The sequence below is a fragment of the Mixophyes fleayi genome, chromosome 1 (genome assembly GCF_038048845.1).
Source record: "Mixophyes fleayi isolate aMixFle1 chromosome 1, aMixFle1.hap1, whole genome shotgun sequence".
NCBI lineage: Eukaryota > Metazoa > Chordata > Amphibia > Anura > Limnodynastidae > Mixophyes > Mixophyes fleayi.
The window spans coordinates 332,776,797-332,798,679 of NC_134402.1; the positions used below are offsets into that span (position 1 = coordinate 332,776,797).

At 39.3% G+C, this 21,883-nt stretch overlaps 1 protein-coding gene across 2 annotated transcripts in view; it reads left to right on the forward strand.

Moving 5' to 3' along the window:
- LOC142159852 (uncharacterized) overlaps window positions 1-21,178 on the forward strand; it is a 46,426-nt gene extending 25,248 nt beyond the window's left edge. For both annotated transcript variants that reach the window (XM_075214671.1, XM_075214661.1), the window contains exons 8-14: window positions 916-1,031; window positions 4,266-4,344; window positions 6,074-6,169; window positions 8,613-8,729; window positions 9,459-9,587; window positions 17,917-18,002; window positions 20,589-21,178. In XM_075214671.1, the coding sequence (XP_075070772.1) occupies window positions 916-1,031; window positions 4,266-4,344; window positions 6,074-6,169; window positions 8,613-8,729; window positions 9,459-9,587; window positions 17,917-18,002; window positions 20,589-20,616 (651 nt within the window). In that variant the 3' untranslated portion in view covers window positions 20,617-21,178. The remainder of the gene's footprint in view (window positions 1-915; window positions 1,032-4,265; window positions 4,345-6,073; window positions 6,170-8,612; window positions 8,730-9,458; window positions 9,588-17,916; window positions 18,003-20,588) is intronic.
- The last annotated feature ends 705 nt before the right edge of the window (window positions 21,179-21,883 follow it).

The following is a 21,883-nucleotide window of genomic DNA, read 5'->3' on the forward strand; positions in this document are numbered from 1 at the left end:
GCAATTGCATAAACACTTTTCTTCCAAAACATTTTACATGTCCAAAGAGTGGTTAACAATTATGGTTATTTTTATCCAAGTAATCTAATAATACCATTATATGTCCTTGTTCTTGGCAAGTGAACACAGTTAGCACATACAATGTGTTTTTCACTCATTATAACATTGGCTATCTGTGTGCACATTTGTAGATATATGGCGCCTAACATGCATTCTAAATCCAGTATGCATTTGGAGGTCTGGGAGAATTCACATGAATGCAAATCCATTGGACATTACTACCATAGTACTATATGTTCATTATCTAGTGGAATTTAGTTCCTATTTTATTGAGTTAACTGGGCTGCTGGCTCGATAGTTTGAGATTCCTGACACGGTAGTTATGTAGCATATGAACCCTGTCCAATCTAATCAGGGGCAATATGCACTGCACATACATCATCTTAGCTGCTTGAATAGCTAATGTAGGCTCAGTCCTGACAGCATAGAGAGGAGAGAGCTGTAAGATATCACAGACTGGGAGGCTGTAATAATGGTGTGGTTGCTCAGATATTTGAAGCCCCCACCGAAGGGGCTGCATAGTGGTCTACCTGACTAGGCAAGTTCTCAAAACCTGATAGTCCCTTTAATTTCTTTACAACATCTTTGTTGGCTGTCTTGTACTCCAGTTATGTATATTAGCTTTCACACAATATATATGTACTCATTTAGTTTTATACCTTTTACATATGTCACCAAAATGTGAACCAATGAAATGAGCTCACTAATTTTTAAAATAATCACTTATAACAGCACATCCACAATGGGAAGATAAGATAGCCAAACTATTTCTATTGCTGTTTTTTATGCAACACATGCACAAGTGAAGCAAAATAACATGACCTTTAACATATGTTATCATCATTTGTCCTGTAGGCCAATATATTTCTAAGGGTGCTAGACCTCTCATACAACGGATTTGGCAATGATGGAGCAGCTGCTTTAGGAGAAGCTCTGAAGGTTAATAATGTACTAGAGGAACTAAGTATAAGGTACACACATTTTTTAACTAGTGATATAATCCAATCAGCTTGTTTTAACATCTACTTATCTCATTTGCTTGTTAAGGTAAAAAGTGTATATGGAAATTTAGTATGACTGCACCATTGGGGGGTCAGTTATGAACAAGAACAAAATGTGGGAGTGGCGATTTCATTTTTTTATCACCCCTCCCTAAAATACGGCTGGTTAAAGCCTTATTTATGACTCAAATAACTCATGGTAGTAAGGGTCAATTGTGCTGTCTTTATTTCGGAATTGATAATGTTGGTTAGCCACAGCCGGGATGCATCCAGGTATTTGGGAGATGCATGTTTTATTGAGGCTAAAATTTTGGCTTCAGTAGTTGGGGTCTGATGCATACTGTGGCTTACGGCTTGGTAGTCTGAGGTGGAATCTAAGAGGATTCTTGAGTCCCTTTCATTTGCGATTAATGTCCTGTTTAGTCCTGAAATTGATAAGATTATATGTCTGGCCACAGGAAAGAGTTCTTTCCTCCCTGTTAATGCTCCTGAGCCTAGAGGTCCTATGTTATAATCATTTTGTTTCTCAGAAAGAGCTAGGATTGCTAATTCCAGAGAGCAATACTGAACCCACCTGGAGGGCAGCATAGTAGAAAATAGGCCTACTCAGCTTCAAGATCTTCATAAAAACAGTCAGTATGACATGCACTATGCCCACTTGGAAGTATCTGTGTTGGGAGCTCAACTCCTTCTTTTTAGAGATCAGTGGTTCAGTTACAAATCAGATGCCTATGTGAGAGGAATTATAGACCAGGACTACATCATAGATCTTCTGAAGACCCACCAGATGCCTTTTCACCACAGCTCTTCCCAGAGACGCTACTGGAGGCCATCCAAACATTAGTGTTCTGGGGCTGGTCATTCCACTCTTAAAAGATCAGAGGATGCCAGGATACTATTCAAATAATTTCTTAGTCTGCAAGCCAGATGGAACTTTCCAGTCCATTTTGACCTTGAAAGCTCTAAACATGCATCTTCAGGTCGACAGGTTTAAGGTGGAATCCCTATGATCAGTCATAAATGGCATGGAGAAGAACGACTTCCTGGTCTCTTTAGAGTAGACATTATGGACGCATACTTACATGTCTTTATATGGGAGGGTCATCAGTGCCTTCTCAGATTCACAGTTCATCTCATAATTATGATGATCGGCTCTAACTTTCTGCCTGGCAACAGCACCGAGGGTATTTATGAGGGGATTTACAAAGATCATGGCAGCCATGGCTGCTCTTATAAGATCTAGGAGATTGACAGCCATCCCTTATTTTGACAATCTGTTAGTCAAGGCAGAGTCCTCAACTTTGCTCCAGGCCCATATGCAGCTGACATCCCAGACCTCAGAATTTCATGGCTTAATCTTCAACTACCAGAAATTCAGCCTAGTATCTAGCCAGCAAATAATTGTTCTAGGTTCGACACCATACAGCAGTGAATATTCTTGTTGGAAAAGAAGATTCTCTCATTGCTGAGACTAATAAAGTCTCTATTGGCACTCAGACCGTCTATTTGATTTTGCATGAGGGTCTTAGGGAAAATGGTCTTGATCTTTGAGGCGATACAGTTTACTTGGTTCCATTTGAGGGAGTCCCAAATAGAACTTATCAAAATGAAACAAGTCACAACATTAGTTATTCAGTCAGTTCAAAAAAGTTGTCTCCAAAGGCTTGTCAGTCACTCTTTTGGGTGTTCAAGGTCGACAAACACAACAGAGGTCATCCCTTCACCATTTGGGACTCGACAATGGATGCCAGACAAGGCTGAGGGCTGTTGCTCTTCAGTACCAGCCCTGTGGTCTATAGCTCCAGATCATTGTTCTAAGCTAAGAGCAGTGTTAAACACTCTAGGTAGAGCACAGCTTATTTAATGATTCAGCCAGGCAGTGTCACGTTGGTGGCATACATCAAACATTAAGGCGGCAACAAGAGCGCCCAGGTGATGAAGGAAACCAGGAGGCTAATACACTGGGTGAACTAAATGTTCCAGCAATATCAGTAGTCTTTAGCGATGGGGAACTGGGAAGCAGATTTTCTCAGCAGGCATGCCCTACACCCCAAAGAATTGTCTCTTTTTCTGGAAGTGTTTCTATAGATCATTGTAAAACAGGTTCAGCCAGATGTCGACATGATGGTATCTCAGTTAAACCATAAAGTGGAAAGTTGTTCAAAGACAAGGGATCCGAAGGTGTTTCTGGTAGAAGCCATGTCGGTCCCTTGGTAAGGTTAGCTAATTTCCAAGAGTCCTAAAGGAAGTAAAAAACAGGGTGTTCATCTGATTCTTGTGGCATGGAACTGGCCAAGAAAATTGTGGTACCTGGACATTCTCAAAATGGCAAAAGGTCCATTGTGGCATCTTCCTTTAAGACAATGTTAAGTCAGGGAATGTTCTATTATCAAGATTTAACTTGTCTGCCTGTAAGGCCTAGGTTTGGAAGCCATAATTCTTAAGACCAAGGGTATTCTGACAGTATAGTGGAGACCATGCTCAGAGCTTGAAAGCCAGTTTCGACCAGGACTTATAATATAATATTTTAAACTCATGGTGTGATAAGGTATTTTCTACATCTTCATTTAAATTAGCCCAGTTACATCTATTTTTGCAAGAGGTCTAAATTTCAACACTGTCAGTCTCCTTCCAGAAGAATCTGTCTTTGTTACAAGAAGTACAGACTTGTAGGGGTGCTGCATGTACAGCCTCAATACATTCCCCCTATCGTACCTTGGGACTTAAACTTAGTCTTGACAGCATTGCAATACCTTCCTTTTGAACAATTGGAGTCAGTAGGGCTAGATTTACTAAGCTGCGGGTTTGAAAAAGTGGGGATGTTGCCTATAGCAACCAATCAGATTCTAGCTGTCATTTTGTAGAAGGTATTAAATAAATGAAAGCTAGAATCTGATTGGTTGCTATAGGCAACATCCCCACTTTTTCAAACCCGCAGCTTAGTAAATCTAGCCCAGTAGAGTTGAAAGTAGAGTTAATAGTTGAAATTCATTACATGGAAGTAATGGCAGATCATCTGGTTAGTTCCGCCTTTGACTTTCATCAAGATTTTTAGATTCCATGGATATGCGATGTTTATAAATGTATATGTGAAAACACTTTTCCTGCCCTGGAAAAGTCTATAAATCACATAACCTGCCAAGAGCTTCAGGATTGCTAGAAATGCTGTTCAATAAAACATCTTTTGTGCATTGTATTTTTCAGCAACAACCGTATTGCCTTACAAGGAGCTGTACGTTTTGCATTGTGTCTTAAAGAAAACAAAACATTAAGAGTACTAAAGGTAAGCAGTGTACATGTGTATGGGGGTCCTCTGGGGCTAAATTTATGAGAAGGTGGTTTTGTGCTATCATGGTACAATGCCAAAACATGCAATTATTCTCAAAAATCACAGTAGAGTTTACAGTGCATATGTGAAAACAGCAGAGTATACATAGACAGAGCAGCGCAGTCTTGTTATGTCTTCTTTTATAGACTGTACATATTGATCTTTACTGTTTGACTTGTTTGTAACCTGATCATTTAATGGAGGACATGGAATGAAGCCCTTCACACATGTTTAGGACTGTGTCTTGAAAGGGTCTGATGCAGGTCACAAGGCTGGAACTGCAGTCATTTGAGCTGCTGTGTCATCACTGGAGCTGCCCCTGAGGTATATGAGTTGTACCAATCCACACAGTCCATTACTACAGAGCAACTTTGCATGTATGTCAGCCATTAAAGGTCATTTACAAAATGCAAAAGATGCTGGTGTGCACGACTTCTTTATTTGTAACTTAATTGGCCATCTAGATCATTCATAGGTGCATGCCCACATTCCACTTTTTTGGAACTGCCTTTGGAAAATCTAATTCTGCTGGATTGTGGGTCCAACTGGAGATGTGCATTTTGAAAAGAGGGAAAACCACTGCAGCCTATGCCTACTACAACTTTAGGACAGAAATGTACTTTCCCTTAAAAATGTACCTAGTGTAAAAGCACCCAAAGAACGTATAAGATTACTCTGGATTAAGAAGTATGCGTTTATCGCATGGACCTCTTAACAGCCATGCTACACAATACCCTTACTACCTTCCAGGTGGTTTAATTGCCATGGACCAATCACTACGGCGCTAGCCCTCATTTAACCACAACATATTCCTACTTGCTACACTCTCCCCACCCGCCCCTACAACATTAGAGATTCATTTATGATCATTATCACTCTTCCACTCTCACATTTGCTAAATAACACCCCACCCCTTCTTTTACTCCCCCTCCCCCCCATCCACCCCATTGTAAGTATTCCCCTAAAAACTTTGGTATCAAGATATCCCTTGTATACATTCTTTTTTTTCATTTGTTTAGACTCAATTTCTGTCTTTTGATTTTGTCCTGTTGGTAACGACTACACCTATGCGTCTGTTGATTTATTATTGGTTCTCACCTTTGTACCTTGTAAAAAAAAACAATAAAAAGTTTTGTTAAAAAAAAAAGTAAAAAAAGAAGTATTCCTCTCCAATAATCTTGTCCCACAAAACAGAACCATAGTGTTGCATCTGGGTGCATGAATATGCTACCAGCCCACACTCGACAAAGAACACCCCATCACGCAAAAATATCGTTTGCATTCACACAAATTCTTGTGCTTCCCCATAAAAATGGGTGAATTTATGTTAAAATAGGCACCTGACATTGCTCGTGACATTATATGGTATTTTTCACTTTCATAAACTATCCTTATTGTTCAATTGTTAACCAGCCACAGATGATTGTAAGAGAGTAGTGGTGGACATATTTAGTTAATTAGAAACAATTCATTCACTTCAGGTATATTATTGATATACAGCCTTTGATGTTTAGTAATGTTAACTTAACTTGCTAGCTCTTTAATTGCAGTCTTGCATGAAGCTAAATATAAAATTCACTGAAATTCTGATTGTTGGATTGTGTTCTTCTAAATGTACATTTCATATGCTGCGTTATGTGTATAAAATCAAACCATTGTTGTTTCTTTTGTCAACTGTTTGCAGATGGCCAGAAATCCAATACAAAGTGATGGCTGCTTTGCCATTCTAAAGGCAATCCAAGCAAACTCCGAGTCAGCCATAGAGTCCTTGGATTTCTCTGTAAGTGGAAAACAAAGACTCAACGTTTGTCTTACCTTTGATAAAAAAAAAACTAGAGTTTTATAAACATTTATTTACAGCTACAACTTTTCACTGACACATAGTAATGCAATCAAAAAGAAAGTGCATTAACAATAAAAAAATGGTGTCAGTGATTGTATGGAAGCAATCCTCATCCCTACTCAAGCTCAAAATCATTGATGGTACACTTCCATGACGAGATTTACTAGCAATCGAGTTTGGTGGTGGTTTGAAACCGCCACACATCGCCGTCGGTTTAGTGGTCCAAACTGCCGCATTTACTGTAGGGCGGTTTGGCGCTGCAATTTAAAATGGTTGGCGATGTATGGCGGATCGAAAAAGCTAAACCGCCGGAGGTTTAGTCTGGTTAAATCCGCCATTAAAACTCCCATCCAAAAGACAGGTTTTTAAATACCTGCCTCTGATTGGCAAGCTGCTGATGTTTGAACTATTTTGCCATTCAGAACATAAGAGGTAGCATCAATCATATATAAATTATTGAGGCAATCATTATTTATTTATTAAGGTGCAAAATTAATTTATAAGTTACTTATGAGGAAATAAATAAATAATGATTGCCTCAATAATTTATATATGACTGATGCTACCTCTTATGTTCTGAATGGCAAAATAGTTCAAACAGCAGCAGTTTGAGCAATCACGCCACTCACAACCACCTCTTTCATTTTGGCTGTTTTGTGGCGGTTTTGAAAACCCCAGCTTAGTAAATCCAGCTGTTTGTATGGTCATCACCGTTAAAATTGGGATGGCGGTTTGTAAAGTGGTGGTTTTGAAGAATGTCAATTCTGGCCGTTTAGTAAATCTGGTGGATTTGAAACCACCAGAAAAATAGCCAAAAAGCAGCGGTTTGACCAAACCGCCCTTTTAGTAAATCTAGCTCCATGTGTGCTACCGTAGTGTTAGGAAAAAGTTTAATTTCTCTTTTACAACAGGTCAGTAAATTTACTGATAGTTTGTGTCCCAGATAGAAAAATATCATGAACACATGTTGGTAATGATATATATAGTAGTTCAGGGAATTTAAGTTTCTTTTGCCAATGTCATGCCAATTTTGCATGGCATCGTAATGTAGTTGGCAGACTTGATTCATTTCTTTCTGGTTTGCTAACATAGCTCTGTGCTTTTTGCAAGTTTATTAAAATACTGTTGTTTTTATATACATATTTGTTCCCTGAACTTTTCAGCCCCCAACTGTATTTATTTTGAATAACACTCACTTCCTGAATGTCACTGATATGCCTAATATTTTGTCACACTCACTTTTCACTGCTAAGCTTAATGATAGAATACAGTGTATGAAACTGTGGCTGTGTATGAAATCCCAAATGTTTACTGCCACATACTTGCCTACCCTCCCGGGATGACCCGGAGTTTCTCGAGTTTTGTGTAGATATCCCGGACCCCCGGGAGAGCAGGTCTTTCTCCTGGATCCCGAACTTCACCGCGAACCTCATCATTTTAGCCCCGGGGCGAAAATGTAGCGATTTGCTACTAAGTTGACAAGTATGCACTATCATTATGTTAGGACTCATTTATATACGTAAAATACAGCAAACAGTAAACACCCTGATGGTTTATCAATCCCTTAAGCAGCAGCATCTGTTTACACAGGTAATTATGTAAAAGAGAGCGAGGACCGCTTCAAATATTTTTCAGCCAGTGGTCCAATTTTGCTACTGCCTGTGTAAACAGATGAATAATTTTGCCGAAGCGATCAAGTGTGCCTTAAACTGTTTTATTTTCAGTATGGTTTCCCTTTGTGTGTCTACCATACAGATTACAATGGAGGGAAATGTAAACATATGCTTGTATAATGAAGCTACAAAGTCAGAAGTGAAAAGGAAAATATTCCACCCAAAAAACATTTACTGAATAATTTTTAAAGGATCGTAGGTTCTGTTAAGAAATAGAAAATTGTACTTATCTAATTGTGTTGCACTGATATATAAGGACCACCTTTTATTTTAGCTAAGGAAAAATGGATCATTGATACCTGTAGATCAAGAAAGTATTTGAATGATTACATTTTCTCCATATTGTTTCACACCACAATACAGTGGAATTAAATTAAAATAATTCAAACATTTAAATATGCTACGTAAGTGTCATATTTTTGTATTTGAAATAAATAATAAAAATCAGTGGCTTGAGATATGGGATGGAAGTTCAGAGGCAAAAACTGTTCACAAGATAGTGTACAACTTCTGAATTAATAAGTAGTTTTAACATTCAAGAAAAGACGAATTGGTGCAATTCACACCCCTTTACAACAAATCAAATTGTTATCCTGAATGGTGCTGAACGATGAATGACAACAATTCAGTGGGCCGTTATAAATAGGTGCAGCATTAACACTACTAAATGCATGTAATAGTCTTTTTTTACATTTGTATTACTTTAGGATATTGTTGTAAATAAACAGTTTGATGATTTGTACAATACTATGAAAACGACTATGCCAAATTTGTGTATCAAACTTGGAGGAAATTCTGACTTGTTCAAAAGACCCTTTCCAAAGGTAAGATCATTTCCAACTTCCTCGTAGTTCTCAATTATAGTCATCTCTTAATCATTAACATTGATATATACTTTATTACACAAATTATTTTTAGTTATTTATATTTTTAAGGAGACAGACTGAGCACACTTTCTAAAGATGGCTTTTGCCACTGTCTTGAGAGAGATAAATTTATATTTAACTTTATTAGCTCCATATTGCTTGCTGATCTGGTTATTCAGTGGTGGAAGCTGTGTTGGCGCCCCTCTCCCCTTGGTAGCGGTGCTCCCCCTAGACACAATGCCCCTCAACCCTTAGAAGCGGCGCCTCCATCTCTGCTGTTCCTTGTGCACAAATTGAAGGTTTTAGGTGCAAAGTTTGAAATCAAAAGTGTGGAACCACCGAGTAACAAAAACGGAAGAGTCGCACTAATGAAACAGTTTTCACTCAACAGCAGACATCAATGTAAGAAAATATGTTCTTGTTTTTATTACTTTGTAGAATATTACTTATTGTAGAATTACAGCCTCCTGCATCCCTACAGAATGTTTGTCAATAGATATTTACATTCTGATGTACACACTTTAATAATTTGGTCTATAATAATTAGGTCTTCTTTTTACTAGACATCATCCCTTTATTTCTATTACAAGATTAAAAGACTTAAAACTGGCGCTGGTGACAAGTGGATTTAACGGCTTAATGGATAGTTGTGTCCTCGCTCTATTATTTCGGCCTTCTTTTTTTCAGGCAGATCCAATGCACAAAGTTAAACAACATGTAAAGGAAAATAACCTGCAGCTGGCTGAATTGTTTGGGAAAATGAATGAGGACAAAAGTGCGCTGATGACTCATGAAGACTTTGAACGGAATTTAATAGTAAGTTCTCTGAAATATCCCCTAGGGCTGAAAATTATTTTCTTTTCAGTCACCGCTTACAATAGAACAATTAGATATTGCCTGAAGCTGTTTCCTGTAGGTTAAGAATTAAAACACAGACCAATTTGACTGCACAACTACTAAGTTCCTGTATGACAGTCATCTCAAAAAGGTAAATTTAATATATTAACGTCAAAGATACACTACAGAGTGAGGGTTATTCAATATACGTCTCTGCGCCTTATTTACAGAGAACACACGATGCACACAGCAAAATGTCTTGGTGTTGTAACAGGTCCCCATCAAGGTACATGCCTGCTCATCACGTTCTGCAGATGCCTTCACAAACATTGGAAGCCTGCCTAGATGTGTTGAGAAGCAGAACAAGCTCAAGAGATGCACTTAGAGCCAATGCCAGCGTCCAGTGCCCCCCACCTCTTTAGGCTGCACCTCTTATCCCATTGCCTTTTTATGGGGAGGTGGCATCAGTGCTCTTGGCTTCTGCTCCTCCGTTTCAAGCTTGGACTATGGCACTGCGCTGTAATGGTACCATGCAGCGCCCTGTCTATCAAAACACAGAGGAACAGCAATGTGATGTGTCATTCCCATCCTCGGCTCTCTTGGCCTGCTCATTTACAAACGACCTATACCTTGTAAATCAGTATGCTTTGTTATTTTGGCTTTTAAATATATGCCTCAATTGTTTGGCTTTTGCATCTTTTTATCACCCAGCACTCAGATGTTGCACCCTATCTTGCAATAAAATTATTTGCTTATATGAATTTGCACGCTGATGAGTCAAAAGTCAGAACAAAGCATAACCTACTCAGCCATGTAGAGCTCCCCCTCATTACATTGAATTTCATCCAATATCCTCTTTTGAACTGAACTCTTCATTTTAGCCTCATTAAGATGATATCTTAAAGTTGGAGTGCCATTATTTGCAGTGTAAAATTTATAGAATTTGCAATTTTAAATTCAGTGGTTTGCTTGCGTCAAACAGTAGGGGTTGACAATTAAAAGAAGGCCTTTTATGTGCTGGTAAAACCTTGCCCTGTCATGCTAATAGAGGGCATTCATGTTTGCCCTATCTGTACCCCTTTTCATGGTGAATGTGATGAAGGTCTCAGTACGTTTCGTCACTATTCTTTATCTCCTGTTCCTCTGTGTGTTCCCTGTTTTAAAGTGGATAAAACAACTTGTAGCCAAGTATCCTAAGATTGCATGGGATTAGTTATATTAGAAGAACCCCATCCACAACCTTTTGCAAAGCTATACACAATCTTTTAAAAAAACAATTGTTGCATGATGTCAAAACAGAGGTAACATGACTTAAGCTCTGTGCATTCCTGCTGTATATAACATTCTGGGCCTGAATCATTAAGGAAAGTAAAGCAAAAAAAATGAGTAACTTTGCACCTTTGTAAAACCATGTTGCATTGGATGGGAATGTAAATTTAAAATTATAGATGTTCACTGACCCTCCTATTTTGGTTTTGGATCTGGATTAAGTTTGTATTTTGGTTTTGGTTTTGATTTTGGCAAAACCACCTTCGCATGTTTTGGTTTTGGATCTGTATTTTTTAGAAAAATAGCTAAAATATGCTAATATCACATCATTTTGATCTTTTTTTGGCCTACATTATTATTAACCCCAATAACACTAATTTCCAGTCATTTCTAGTCAATTTTGACTACCTCACAGGTCACAATATTATTTTCATATACGGTACTTTCGACAAAGACTGCAGCGAGCTGGCTGGATGCTAAGCGACAGAGCACTGACACAAACACATGGCAGTTCATAGCACATCTAGGAAAAATTGCCACACAGCAGTGGCAGAAAAGAAAAGTGGTGCAAGTTGGAATTGTCCTTGGGCCCTCCCCCTTGAGCTATAATAACACAATACAATTTGACTGCAGATTTTAATAAACACTGACAGCTCTATTATTTCTATTTCAGCAATGACAATTAGCAATGGAGCAATGGGACATAGACTGTAGACTGGCAACAAAACTGGGACCTCTCCTGTTTCTGTGTGAGCTATAACTCAGTAGAATGTCACTGGAGACTTTTAAGAAAATTGCCACTCCTCTTTCTGTTTTAGATATGACACTGCCCAACTGCACTTGAGACTGCCAAGAACCGTACTACCCCTTCTGTGTCTCTCTGTGCAATGGTGCCGGATCTCCGTGGAGGGCGGTACTTATAGAATCCAAACTTGCAAGATCCGACCATGCAACGAAGATGTTCTGCCTTGTTTTCACTTTCAAGGGCACGCGAAAGTACTGAGTCGGCTAGGCTCGATACTCGGATCTGCAAAGTTTGGGTGGGCTTGGTTCTTGAAGATATGAGCCTGAGCATCTATATTTAAATTGTGGGGACAGGTTTATAGGTGGGGTAGGGCATGTCCTAGATCAACTTTAAATTTCAGTGTAAAAATAAAGCTATCAAGTATTTGTGTGCTACATGCAAAAATAGCTAGAATTAAACTTATGTGGTAAATAATAAGCTAATTTGCACCCCTTGCATTGTAACATGGATTTTTCCAGGATAAAAACTACTCAATTCTTTTGCCTTACTTTCCTTAATGAATCAGGCCCTCTGTGTCTGTAAAAAAAAGCTGCATGGCCTATTTTTTAAAAATAGATTTTCCTGTTTGTCTTTTTACACAAACATTGATTGTTAGTAACGCCAGTGCATATCTATAATGTAATGCAGATGAGGCAGCAACCATCGCTAAAGGGTGAAGAGTTTAAGGAATGTCTGAAACCCAATTTCAGTACTTAAGGGTATATTGGTATATTGCAAAGAGCAGTTGTGTGATGTAAACTTTAGCAACTGATCCGGTGACAGCTTTCATTAGTCCTACTATATCAGCCTACTAATAGCGAATAGGTAATTGGTTGCTATAGGTTACAGCACATCATAGTAAATAGAAAGTTTCTACAAACTTTAACTTTTTTCATTTTTTTTTCATTGTTTGAACAATATGCTGAGCAGAAATAGTTAATTATAATCTGATCAGCTCTAACAGCGGATCAATCTGTCTGTAGGTGAGACCCTGTCTTAGCATGGTCTTGGGTCATATTATTAACAAAGCATAGAACAGACAAGACAAAGTACAAAACCCTCAATCGAGGAGCAGTTGTGCCCATATTTACACCAAAGTACATAGGTTTACTGAGCAAGCAGTGTTTTCGCAGAGGCAAAGTTGTCATCAGTCATTGAGAAATGTTGGGGGGAATGAGGGGGTAATAGCGGTCAAGTCCACCTGACACCCCGCTTTCCTCCCCCCAGGTATCAATTCACAACTTTTGTGTTTTAGCCCAGTCACCCATGCAAACAATGAGATTGCTGAAATGGTTGCTGAAAATGAGATAAATTGGTGAAGAGGACACATTTTTAGGAGTGGTTCTTGTTGTACATGGACATTTCCACTCCACAAACGGAGTGATGTGGGGTATGAGGGTGTTGGGAGATTGGGGGTGGAGGGGTGGAGGGGAAATGGCCCCAGGCCCTGTAGCTGCTGCACCCCGTGCACCTATCATATTTACACAGCAGGGACAACACTGGCTAATGTTGATGAAGCCTGATAAATATCCATGAAGTACTGTTTCCAAGTGTATTGATAACCTTGTGTAACGCTTCGGTCCTGCAAGTAGTACCTGTCCCGTTACCGCATTTAATTTATCTGGAAACTGCCATGTTCCAGGGTCGGACAAACTTCATTCATTCATTCAGCTATACTCAGTGTCCTCTTGTTATTGGCTGAGCATTTCTGGAGCACTATTTAAACCTCCTGGATTCACCTGTCTGATGCCTGTTCTTCAAGCTCACTTCTTGTAGCCTCTGGTTCTGGTTCCTGTCCTCCTTGTGGATCTCCGCTATTCCAGCCTGCTCTCAGTTTGTGGCCTGTGTTGAACCATCGCTGCTCCAGTACTACTATTACCATCTCCAGTGTAATTTATCGTGACAGCCCGAGTTCTCTCATCGCTACCGCTCAGAGCCGCTACTACTATTGTGACTCATCAGCTGTTACCACGAGTTACCTCTGCTACTCCAGTCTGCTCTCAGTCTCTGGCTGTGCTGAACTTTTGCTGCTCCAGTACTGCTAACACTATCTCACCTGTACCACATCGTGACAGCTTCAGTTCTCTCATCGCTATCACTCAGAGCCGCTACTACTACTGTATCTTATCAGTTGTTGCTACGAGTTACCTCTGCCACTTCAGTTTGCTCTCAGTCTCCTGCTGTATTGAACTATTGCTGCTCCAGTACCACTATACTATCTTTCATGTACTTTATCGTGACAGCTCCAGTTCTCTGGCCGCTACCACTGTGAACCGCAACTGCCTTGGTGACTCATTGCCTGTTCTCCCCAGTTACCTCCACTTCCCTGTGTGCTCAGCATAACTCTAGTGCTGTACTCCAGCTGTTCCAGTATCTCCACCTATCACCATTGGATACACCATTGTGACAGCCTCCACTTTTCCTTGTTGTACCACAGGACATCTATTCTCCTTGTGCCTTATTTGTCGCTGCCCATCAGTCTCATCTCTAGTGTTCCTGTTTCTATATCATTTACCGGTGGGTGCTAATCTCTACCCATGTTACTTGGCTCCTCCACACCGTTCTGCTGTTCACCCACTCACAGGACCGCGACTTGCAGGTTTGGTGCCGCTAAGTCCATACCTCCTTGTGGGGGTTCCTGATGAAAACCACCTGTCTGTTAGACTCCGCACCTGTGGGTGGGCTAAGCAATGTCCAGCAGAGCCTAGGGATCAATTTCCTATAAGCCAACCATGACACCTTGACTTTCCAGGATATTAGTTCAGGCTACATACTGGATACCTACGCTCTGTGTAGGTGACAAGTCCAGGCTTTTCCATATGTAGATGCAAATTAATCATAGCGAAATCAGTTGCCAAAAATAATAGATTAAAAAAACGCCCGCTAAAGAATCAAGCAAATCACAGAACATGGAATGTAAAGAAGCCAATCACAAGATATCAACAAATGTCACATGTGCATATAAAAGGAGATTATAGCCTCTCAGAAATTCATTCTTCTTGGATGGTATATAATGACCATCCTTCTTGGATGGTCATTATATAAAACGTTTAAGTGTTTCTCCTAGAATAGTGCTCAGTTTAGCTTCATATATGACTCTAAGGACATCGGGACTGTGTTTATAACTATAAAGGTATTTATAACCGGATGGGCTTACTTCGCCACCAGGTCTGTATGGGGGGGGGGGGGGGGGGGAGGGGGGTGGAAGGAAGAACGTAGGGATGTTCTTCCTGCACAGTTTATCTTGGTTTCCTTGTCATCGTCAGTAACCAACTATTACTGACCACTCCTACTGGTGTCACCTTGCCACCAGACACTTGACAACTGCGAATGCAGACTGCACACTAGTTGTAGGAGAATTTGGCTGCTCCTTTGCGGCACCTAGAACCGCATACTTCTGCGGTAGCTGGTATAGCTGCTATAATGCATCTGTGCTGTGGGCTGGCTGGTACCTTCTGACCGCTTACTATGGATCAGGACTGCTGGGTAGAGCGTTGATACAGAGACGCTGGGTTCAACACAGGACAACCGGGGAATGGATTAGAGTGTAAGCTCTTATCTGTTGGTCACAGGATACAGCAGATAATAGTCAGAGGCAGAATATTCAAGCAGTGAAGTTTTATTGCTCAAGATCCCTTACAAGGACCAGTTTGAGGTATTGGTGATCTTCCAAAAGTTACAGATGGAATGATACATTACATAGTTAAACAGAGCTCTTTTTATACAGATTCTGACACAAATCCTGGCAGGGGTAAACCAAACCCCTTTTCCAACCAGGCACAAAAAGATATTTACCATCCAGTTGTGATATATCTTCTAAATTTGCAGTTAATGCGATTATAAACTTTAACAAAATTTACATTGATTTCCTAAATGAATTGCTGGCGCATTATGTAGTTCGTCTATCTTTTTAACAAGACAGGCTGATAGGTAACAACCTCTTGCTGGGCATTCAGGCTAAAGCATGTGTTTGTCACTTCTGAGTTGAAAGAGTTAATTAGCATTTCCTGCCTTCAGCAAAACAGATTTCCTCTAACCTGGCATAATACATTAGAAATGAATACTTTTCCTATACATGAATACAACACAATATAAAGAATCAGTACATCTGCAATGACATACAGCGATACACTGCATCCCTAATTAAAATAAATATCTACAATAAGTTATTTCTACGTGATCCAGCCACAGTGTTAAAATACCCTGGGGCAAAACAGATTTTTTTTCTCTACTTGTCATTAGTGCTGTTAGCTATATAGGGGTACAGATACAAAACAATTCATTGTACTCTCAATCGGTGTATTTTTCCAAAAATACTGACCATTGTATACCACTACTATTTTCTGCACTTGTCATTAGCGCCATTAGATAACTAGATGCAGAAATACACAGACCATGTGCTTCTATTCTGACCAGTTCACTGACTGAACTTGTCATTAGTGTTATCAGCTATGTAGATTTACAGACACACAGGCAATTCATTGTGATATCACCTGGCATATTTGTTAAAATTGGGCAATGTGTTTGTCACATGGCAAAGGCTTGCACATTGCCAGGATACCTAAACAAACTTGTCAGTAATTTATATAGCAAGGAAAGGCAATGTCCAATAAAATGGGGCACAGAAACCTCTTATGAGGAACGGTGAATTTTTTTTGAAAGGAGGATGAAGAGACTTCCATATCTGCAAATTATGACATAAATGGTAAATTGCTCTATAGTGCTTCCACCTCATTATGATCTGCTGGAATATTTGAAATGACATGTGGTCATAATTGCCATTGAAACACTTTGCTGCCCATATTCTAATTAGAGATGCTCGGGCTCGGTTTCCTGGAACTGAAAACGAGGCAAAACGTCATTGTTGCATCGTCAGATCTCACAAGTTTCGGATTCTATAAGTACAGCCCTCCACGGAGATCCGGCGCCATTTCACAGAGAGACACAGAAGGGGTAGCAGGGTTCTTGGCAGTCTCCAGTGCAGTTGGGCAGCATCATTAATGAAAGTTAAAGGGAAGGGTTGGCAGTGCTCTTCAAAGTCTCCAATAATATTCTACAGAATATTCACACAGAAAATGGAGAGGTGGCAGTTTTCAGTGCTGAAACAGAAATAATAGGCTGGTAGTGTTTTTAAAAGTCTGCAGTCACATTCTACTGTGCCATCTATATGGATTCCCATCAGTCTACACAAGACCAGGAGCACCAAGCAGCTGCTGGCACCAGTCATGATGATAGTACTCCCTCTACGTCATCTGCTAAAGCCTATGCTAAAGTGCATAGTGTTTTTAAGTCAAGGAAACAAAAATGTAAAAAAAACACTTTTTACCTTGTGGATAAAAATAATATTGTGACCTGTGAGGTGATCAAAATTGATTGGAAATTACGTGAAATTAGTGTTATTGAGGTTAATAATAATGCAGGAACAGAAAAAGATCAAAATTATGTGATTTTATCGTATGTTAGCAATTTTTTTAAAAAAAAAAATACAAATCCAAAACCAAAACATGCAAGGGTGGTTTTACCAAAACACGAACTTAATATAGATCCAAAACCAAAACACGGGGGTCAGTGAACATCTCTAGTTCTAATGCATGAATGTATATTCAGTTCTGGTGCTTAAATCATAGTCAGTAATCCCCCAAATACATAGAAATAATGACATTTTTAAAAAGGAATTAACAATAGATCCTACGAGATTCACAATAAAATAGATGTATAATGTAAAATGTATTATATATTTGAAACAAAGACATTTTTCATGGCAATTAGAAGCTAGATTTTATAATATACTAAACTGCAAATACAATTTTGTTGTTGTAATTGTTTAATTTTTCAGCCAAACCATTTTGAGATATGGTAAGTTGAAGACTCAAGAGCAGGAGAGGGCTGGCAAATTTTAGTCCGGGGGGCAAGACTCCACTCAGCAGCCTATTAGGAACATTTTAAAGGAACCGGTGCGTCCCATGGTGGGTCATTCAAAGTTCTGTAATACTGCTGAAGCGCACTGCAAAAACCTCAGATTGTGCTGGTATGCCTAATATTCCACCAAAGTACACACGTGTGGCTTGATGGCAGCGCTTCCACTGAAGAGTGTGCATTTTTGGGATTGTATCTTGCTTTACTGAAGGGTGCACGGCTATTTCCACTCGGCAGAAATGTTACATTTTAAACACTGGGCCAGCCGTGTAACAGTGAATCGCTGATAGAAACCAAGTCTTATTTATTTTTATTTATCTATTTTGTTGTCATTTGCAGAGCACTGGTATCATAATGTTGAAAGAGGAAATACAGCAACTAGTAGATTTCCTGGACAAAACCAAGAGTGGCAAGATTGATTTCAGGTAAATAATGGACCTTTTATCTCTGGAGATAAGTCAGCAAATAACCGGATTCATCTACAGTTATTTTCAAAGAGGATTATAATTAGGCAATCCGGTTTTAACCCCAAAAAAAAGCTACAATAGAGAAATCCTTCCTGATATTTACTATTGAAAAGGAAAATGTCTGAAATCTGATTCCTCAGCGACCCAGTTGAACTTGAAGGAGCATGTGGGAGCAGCAGACCACCTCATGAATTCCACCATGCTGCTTCCCGCACCAGCAAAGTCATATTTTTAGGGTACGGGAGGCAGTGAACTTCCTAAGATAATTTGCTGCTCACACAGGTTCCTTCAAGTTTCACTGAGCAAAGGTGTAGTTCTCCTGTAGTGGATCTGTTCAATTCCATCTCCGGTAAGCGACCTACACTTTATCTCCCTCATACCAATCCCCTTTCTTGGCACCTGGACACTCCCATAGGTCACTCCTGATTGCCCTATCTGCGCCCTATCTCCTTAGGCTGTTTGACTTAAAAGTCATTTGCTTTGAAATTCCTTCTACTGATAGGAAATTATGTCCCTGGGAATTAAAGGGATTTTGAGTGCAAGTGAGTCAGGTCACTTGACCAGCGGGGGCGGGAGCTGATTGAATGGCAACATGGAGATGAAATGAGGCAGGTAAGTGAAACAGGAACTGAGACTGAAAAAAATAAACAGAGCAAGACAAGGAGACTGCGGAGTAAATTACACAGAAGGTGGAAAATTACAATTGTAGATATTCATTGGTGCGACATGTATCAGCCGTGCCCTTATGTATTTTAACATGTTTTATGTAGCCTTAGTACTGTTAATGTTAAGTCTGTCTCAGTGTATCTTTGAAGACTTTCCATTATGCCTCATGTCAAACATAAGCAGGATGAGAAAGCAAGGCAATTTTACCACCTCAATAGCAGACATAATAGTTTTCACATATTGGAGAGGACACTGCTGCTGTAAGTCAGCTGCATTCACCCTTTTGCCTCCTTACAACGACGTCTGTGTAGCACTATTCCTAGGGACACCTAAAACCACTTTGTCACTGCAATTATAGAGGGATAAATGTAATATAGGGTCTGTTCCATCATCTTTTCAAGGGGCCTATTTGTGAAAATGACAAAACCCATCTCTCTGTCGAAAACTGCTATATGCGGCTTTTCCCAATCTATCATGGGGTTGCCCCATTGCCAGCCAGTATCGCCGAGGAGCTGACTATTACTCATCTACTCTGACAATATTTTAATGGTAAATTGTGTCAATCATAGATTTTCTAAATAGAAAAACTTATTACCGCATATTGATAAATATAACGCTGATAACACACATAGGTACAGATGCAGTAAATGGCAGGACTAGTCCATAGAAGCAGCAGTATGCAAAGGATGGACTGCAGCACAAGGTAATAGATTTACCAGGTGTAGGGACAAGGAGGCAGAGTTACCCAATTAACAGGAGACATGAGGCACTAGATGATGTAGACAGGTATCAGAATTACAGACAACCAGGAGGTATGAGGCACCGGATGATGAAAACAGTTATCAGGATTCCAGGTAGCAGGAGGCACCAGATGATGCACAGGAGACACTAGCAAAGAAGGCTCAGGGAAGCCAAAGAGTCAGAAGCCAGGAGGTCCACAAAAGTGCCAGGGAATAGGCAAGAGGAAGGTCGAATCGAAGCCAGGGTTCAGGGTCACAAGCAATGGTGCAAAAATGTAGGAACAGGCAGGAGTCAAAACCAAGGAGCAGGCCAGGATCAAACACAGGACAAACGAAGAACTGCACAGGTTGTAGGGAAAGGCAGTCTCTTAAAGACCAGCCCCAAATGATTGGAATCCAGGAGTTAATAAGACTAATTCATGCAGGTTAGGAGAATGGTCTGAGTACCACAGCAGCACCTCTGGTAGTACAGAGGTACTGCAATTTGGCTTCAATATAATGGCACAACACATTTATCTTTATTGTAGAACTGGATGACATCTTATCCTCAAATCTCAAACAACCAGTTGGGCCACCTTCCTTCTATTTAAAATACACTAAGAATTATTTTCAGTGTACAGAGAAAAAATCTTGTGTGGGCCTTGACCCTCTGTACGAGCACACATTCTCTCTATTGTCTAGCCACACAGCCATTTGTTCACATTGGCACATGGTCCACTAAGGAGGAGCACACAGATTTTACCTCCACCTGGGCGATTAGTTCCTCTTTCTGGTGCTCTGTCTGGTAGTGAAAAGTGCCCACCCTTTATACTCTTATACCACCCCATGTGTTTTTGGCTTGCTGGAAATAGGCCACAAAGTCTCTCTTAGGGATCGAATGACCGGTGAAAGTGCTGGTGTACTGTGAATAGAGCATGTGTTTGTGTTTCATACATGTAGTACATAACTGATCTGTGACTTATTTGTAGATATGTTCTAGATTTTAACATAGTGTACATGAAATGTTTTTAATATATTATATGATGTTATATGTATTTATATATTTGTAATGTGTAATGTAAAATGCCCATTGTATCATTGTTTAAGTTAGCAGACTTTATTATTGCCAATATTTGTTTTTATTGTTTTTGTTTTACAGTGTATTTGAGAAAGCCTTGTCTTCTTAATTGGTCCAGTTATGAACAAACTGAAGTATGCTTCCAAATAACAAATATTACTGAAAGCACCAATGTCTACTGTAATGTTTTACTTTGTAATGTATTATTTTGCCTTAAAGTTAGGTGGAACCATTCTGAGGTTTTAATTATGTATTGTTTACGATATTGTTACATTTATGTGACAAATAATTACAGTTCTTTAGTAGGAAATTTAAAGCACACTACAGTGATTACACCAACTGTTTATGTGACGATTCCATACAGCAGTATTTTAAATAGTTTATAATTGAAATGGTAATGCCGTGACTTTGTTAGACCACAAAAATTCTTCCAGTTACTCTTTGGAAGGATTGTGAATATGTCTTTTGTGTGCAATTCTACTACTAGAGTATTTTAAAGCCACACATTATATTTAATGGAATGTACAATGTTCTCACGATGAACAGAAACATGCAATTTTCATCACCAAGAAATACCTCTTCAACTACTGTTTTTTTTTGGTAATAGACGGCAAACTTTAGCTGTCCATCTATTGTATGTCTAACGTAATAAAATATAGCAAATTACAGAATTAGTAGCTTATATATTATACTGATGGCAGTGACGGTAGCTATCATTATTGTTAAGGTTTAACTAAGCGTTCTATTTCAACTCTTTCATTGCTAATAATTTTTGAATAGTAAAACCAATCTGCATGAAAATTTGCACCCAGATCTATATGGCAAAATGAGTGTAGTTTATGTGATTTTTCCAGAACTTTATTGGAGTGGAATTGTAGCCTAAAGACTGGCAGAAGAGTTATCCATTACAACCATGGCATGGGTGAAGCGTTTATTCTGACTGTGTAATTTCGTTTAAGATTTTTTTTTTGTACCTTTCCTACTTTTTGCCAATTTGGAGATAGTGGGCCTCACTTAGTAAGGAACAAATCCAGGTTAAATGTTCTAATTTGTACCCAGACAAACCAAGTTGTGATGTAAAGGGTGCAAATGCATTTGTTTTTGTTTTTTGCATGCTGGTAAAATTTTGCATGAAGCACACAGTTACTGACCAGCTGTGTTTTTATACTGAGATTTAGAGTTCAGATAAGAAGTGTCCCTCTCCCAACTTTAAATCTGCCCCTTCTGCAGCACAACGCGGTTTTGTATGGATGCAATATTGCAGCTTCTAGCTGGATGTACTCCTAACGTTAAAGAAGGCTCAATATGTATACGATTTAAAATTGATGTCTAAGGGAAGCAGCAGGTGCACCCTATTTGTAGTTAGCATATACTTA